The sequence below is a fragment of the Gossypium raimondii genome, chromosome 6 (genome assembly GCF_025698545.1).
Source record: "Gossypium raimondii isolate GPD5lz chromosome 6, ASM2569854v1, whole genome shotgun sequence".
Lineage (NCBI taxonomy): Eukaryota > Viridiplantae > Streptophyta > Magnoliopsida > Malvales > Malvaceae > Gossypium > Gossypium raimondii.
Window position 1 is genome coordinate 22,586,327 of NC_068570.1, and position 5,209 is coordinate 22,591,535.

Here is a 5,209-nt window from a genome sequence, read left to right on the forward strand (position 1 = left end):
ATACTCAATATTGTTGACCTTATATGCATACGATACAATGATGAGATTAGGCAGGATAACTGTTTAATTTCGAAAAGTTCAATTACCTTGTAAAATTTTAGTTTTAAAAATTAAATTGAATCTGAATAAAGTATTAAATCGAATCAATGTTTTTAAAATCTTTAGAACATAATTTTTAAGTTATTATTACTGATTTATATATAAAATTTTTATTTTTATTTTATAACAATTTAAAAAATTAAATTAAAAGAATAGATTTAACTAATTATCCAACTGAATGAACCGAACTGAACCAAACCAAACCAAATACTACTTGTTTGTGTAGGCTATTAGTAATCCAACTGCTTAGCCAAAATCTGTGCAAGGCATTATTTGGAGACTTACAATATACATACATAGAGTTTATAATTACAACAAAAAACTTGCATTTCTTGCTAATTAATTTAAAACATTTGATGGTACACTTTGTTATACTAGCTGTCATCTACAAGATTAAATTTGTTTAATAATTCCTGCAATTCATGCAGTGCGATCTTATACTGTTCCTCAGATTGTGCTCCTCCTTCTACAATCGGTACTGCACAGTTATGAAAGTGACTTCGCCGATAAACCGGGCCATACACATCAATGTCAGTGGAGCCTAGATCGACATGCTGAAACTTGAAATCTTTACACCAACGACGCAGTATGTAGCGCGAGGGAACTTCTTCAACACCATTATAATTAAGAACGTTCAAAGCATGCCTGCATAAATAACCTTTGTAGTTGAATAAACTGCATATGCATCGGATATCGACCTGATTAGTCTCAAACAAAACCTCGTAACTCCTAACCTCCTTCTCATTTCCTTCGATTTCGACTCTTTCTTTAACAATGTATGTTATTATTGGCCCGTTTGCAGTCACCTGCCTTGTGTTGAAGCAAGAGTACATCCCCTCAACTTCGGATTGGAACTTATCGAAGATTTCTTTTGTGTACGCTTTAGAAAGCTGGACCTCGAAATTGCATCTTGTTTTTAATTCAAAGCTTGAGTTCTTTGACTGCACATCTGCTGTGGCTTCTTTTAGGTGTTTCCTATAAAGAGCTAAATCATACTTGTCAACAAATTCCTTGAAAGATGTATGCTTATGTACATAACCATCGAAAAATGCATTTAAACTCTCGTTTTCTCGGATTGGGATCATTCCGGCAAAAAATGTATCCTTTAGGTAAACCGGTACCCATTGCTTCCTTTCTTCGTACAAAGTTTGGAGCCACTTGTTATCGCCGAGTCCGTGCTTCTTGATCATTTCAGTCCAGGAAGTTTCAAACTCGATTATCTTTAAGGAGTTATAGACTGCTTTATTCAACTGCCTTTTGATTTCTTCAAATCCTCTCAATCCTCCCAACTTCTCTGGAACTCTCTGCATGATATACCACAAACAAAAACAATGACGAGCCTTCGGAAAAACCTCGGAAACAGCAATTTGCAAGGATTTGCACTGGTCCGTAACAATAACTTGTGGTTGGTGCCCTAGCATGCATTTAAGCCATGCTCTAAAAATCCAGACAAAGTACTCCACTGACTTGTGTCCAAGGAAGCCACATCCCAATAACACTGATTGCCCGTGATGGTTCACTCCGACAAAAGAAATCAAGGGAAGTTCATATTTATTTGTCAAGCATGTTGTGTCAATTGCAACGGTGTCGGAAAAATAACCATAAGCGGCCCTGGACCTAGCATCTGCCCAGAAGACATTCTTCAACGGACCGTCGTCATCAAAATCCATCAAGTAAAAGAAATTCGGATTAGTCAACTTCATGCGACAGAAGAAATTATAAACAGCATATGCATCGCCCTCTTTAAGTTCCAGATGTTTAGAGTGATCTGGTTGATGAATACCCTCCCTTTCAGAAACATTTGAGAATCCATTAGACACAGCATCCATGGCAGCAGTTCGATATAACTTGATGGTATGTATTTCTGTTACAGGTTCTGCTGGCGGTCGTGCCTTTCTGGCTGCAAGAATCATTTTCTTATGGGACTTGTAAAACCTTTTGATCTGTGGACTCACCTGGTGATTGTGCTCAAGCTCGACTTCAACTATTCTCCACCTTTTAGAGTCCACAAGCCTAATGACTACCATTGCAGGACAACCGGTTCTTGTTTCGGGTCTCGGGTTGTTGGCTTCACTCTTTTTCTTAAAACCTGCACTACTGCAGCTAAGTTTTGCTCTATAGCGCTCTTTCTTTTTGGTTCTAAACCACGAATTGCTAACTCTGATGCCAAAACCCTGTTCCTTAGCATAGATATTGTAGAAGTCATAAGCTTCGTCGAAAGAATCGAACTCCAAACCAATGGTCGGCAGAGGTGGTTCTTTCTTTGAATGTTTTGAACCAGTTTCATCATCATGTTCCACGGCACTGCAGTCTCCCTCACCCTCACCGTCACCCTCATACTCATCAACCATATCAAATACCGGCTCGCTATTGAGGCAAACTTCTTCCATCTGGAAAGAAAATGTATAAAATTAAGAAGCTCAACACAGACGATCCTGTATTAAGCATCACAGAAAGCAAAAGCACAATAAAATCCCAGTTCATTCAGCAACATGTAAGAAAATAACTTAAAACGCAATGAAACGGTATCGTATGTGCTCACAAACTACGAAGAATAAATAATAAAGTACACAACAAACACAAAGCTTAACACTACTACACTAAACATACTGATGAAAACATAATAAGAATATTAGACAAAGCTAACCAAGAAAATCAACTATATCTAACTGTTCTTCTTGGACTGAACATGAAATAAAACTGAAAATCCAACTTAATCTTGGAGACTGGACCGATTTGAATGAGCTCGACTCATTGAAGAATATCATTTCCTTATCAATAAATGCTAATATCCAGTCACGCATAGAACTACAAGGAATGCTAAAGATTTAGATCCCAGCAAAGAAAGTGCTGAATGGTTCAGTGGAATACTCAATGGTTTCTTTTCAAGGTACATAACATACAGAAACAATAAGGAAGTGCTCAGGCTGAATGGAAACAAGGGAGGAAAAGCTAAACAATGTAATCATACCTTCAACTCAAACTATACTGCTGTTCTTCATATTGTCCATGCCAAAGAATCACCTTCATCAGCTTTCCCATCAAACAGTAATCGAGCAAACGATTCTGAAGCACTGAGAAGCCCATGGATTATCTACTTACAGGACAAGGCGACAAGCTTCCCCTCTAGCATAGTTTAACCCCTATAGCGCCTACAGCATCCTTTCGCTGGAAAAAGAAAACATAATCTTAACTCGTGCAGCAACCGATAAATCATAACAAACTAGCCACACCATAGGGTATTATAATCATATAGATAAAATGCAAGACCATATTAACGAGAAAAATTCACAAATGAAGTAGAATGGCCTTCCATAAGATCAGCAACAAAAGAATAGAAAAATACAGAGCACTTAAATTTAGCAAAAATCCTTGCTACCAAAAAAAGAAGAAAGTAAGAGGCTCCCCACATTCTAATTCCTTTAGAGGAAAAACTTTTGTCATGACCTGAACCAGCCTGATGATCGTGTCACGAGGACACAAACCAGAGTTCTGCAGAGTGCATTCCTTTGCGTGTGAGGACGTGGGTTAGAATATGCGGCGACACAAACCATGAAAGACCTATTCATATCCAGAGAAGATAATTCTGGATTATGCATCACGAACCATCGAGACAAGTGGAATCATGACTTACAACTCAGTGGAATCGTGACAATTGGCAACCAAAATTCTGTAGAATGCTTTCCTTTGTGTGTGAAGATCTGGGTTTGAATCTATAAATATACACCTAAGAGTGAAGGTGCCCAAAGAAGACAGTTCCGGAGCATACATCACAATGCAGACCAACGAGCTGGGTGGAATCGTGACAACTTTATTTGGTACTGAACTTAAAAGTCCGAAACTAGTATGAAAATGCATTTCCAAGAACTAAAACTACAGATGAATCCGAACATATAAATGGACCATAAAATCCATGCAATAATCCAGTAATACTATGTAAATTATCAGTAAGAAATCACCAAACAAGAACCTCGTTAATCTATAAAGCACAAAGGCGATCGCAACAAAACAAAAAAGAATTCTGATCATTAAATACTTGATTATATAAAATTGTTACGACCCAAAGGAAGTAAACTGAATTTCCTGCACCTGTATTAATCTAATTTCTTTTTGTCAAAGATTAAATTACTAATTTTAATTATAAAGTTAAAGAGTTTTGAGCATCATAAATGATTTATTTTCCGTTTGGTTGCTGAGAAAACGTCATTGTTTCGTACCTTTGCCACACTCTTAGTACTCAGTAGTAATTAAAAGAAATCCAAAATTTAAATTATAAAAAAATGTATCGAAAATTTTCAAGCTTAATCGCTTGATTACTTCATTTATAAGTTTTTTACTTCATTTTAGAAACCAAACAAAAAAAAAAGTTCCAAATCGCTGGAAACCCTAAGTCAACGTGATTGAAATTTTAAGCGAAAAGGAAAATCAAAATTGACGTTTTGATGAGTTGAAAATCGTAGATGATGATCTTACGATGATTCGTGGAGCTGAGGTGAGTCAGACGAGGAGACTCGGGGGGGCGAGGCGCTGAGTCCGCTCACTCACTGCTTTTAGAATTTGGCGTTGGGGAAAGGGAAAATGCGAGTCTCACACCGGGGATTACAGAGGTTTCGTAGATCTATCGACTCGATGAGTTGACACGTGGGAACTTTCTCTTTTTCATGGTTAAGAAACTACAATGTATTGCGTGCACTGTGCTGCTGAGAGTTTGGTGACAACTTATGCTTAGATTAGACGAAGATATGTTTATTTCCGGTGAGATTAAAAATAGTGATGAGATTTGATAATGAAATTAAAAATAATGATAGAATACGTCTTTAGATTTAAATGTAATTGTAGTAATAAGTTGAGAATACAAAATGATTATTAAGAATATTAGATTAAAAATGATATATAATAAAAAAATTAATTATTTTCTTTTACGAAATTATTAAAAATATGTGAATTTATAAATTCATTTAATAAAATATTAAAATGTAGCTTTCAATATTTTATTATAAATATTTTAATCAATTATATAATCAATTTAAATTATTAATTAGATAAAATGATATTTTTTAATATTTTTATAGTTAGTAATTTTTTATAACAATGATAAATATTATTTTCA

At 35.6% G+C, this 5,209-nt stretch overlaps 1 protein-coding gene across 2 annotated transcripts; it reads right to left on the reverse strand.

The window, feature by feature from the left end:
* Positions 1–288: 288 nt before the first annotated feature.
* On the reverse strand, positions 289–4,785 carry LOC105773518 (protein FAR1-RELATED SEQUENCE 6-like). 2 transcript variants are annotated; one of them, XM_052632576.1, is made up of 3 exons: positions 4,573–4,785; positions 3,071–3,267; positions 289–2,489 (listed from the first exon to the last, which is right to left on the reverse strand). In XM_052632576.1, exon 3 carries the CDS (start codon positions 2,487–2,489, stop codon positions 474–476), a length of 2,016 nt encoding a protein of 671 aa, XP_052488536.1. In that variant the 5' UTR covers positions 3,071–3,267; positions 4,573–4,785; the 3' UTR covers positions 289–473. The 2 variants fall into 2 exon arrangements, with proteins under 2 accessions (XP_052488536.1, XP_052488537.1); XM_052632577.1 differs by having other exon boundaries at positions 289–2,534.
* Between the last annotated feature and the right edge of the window lie 424 nt (positions 4,786–5,209).

Excerpts from the sequence above, each read along its gene's own strand:
- LOC105773518 (XM_052632576.1), bottom strand. The coding sequence starts at position 2,489 with ATGGAAGAAGTTTGCCTCAATAGCGAGCCGGTATTTGATATGGTTGAT.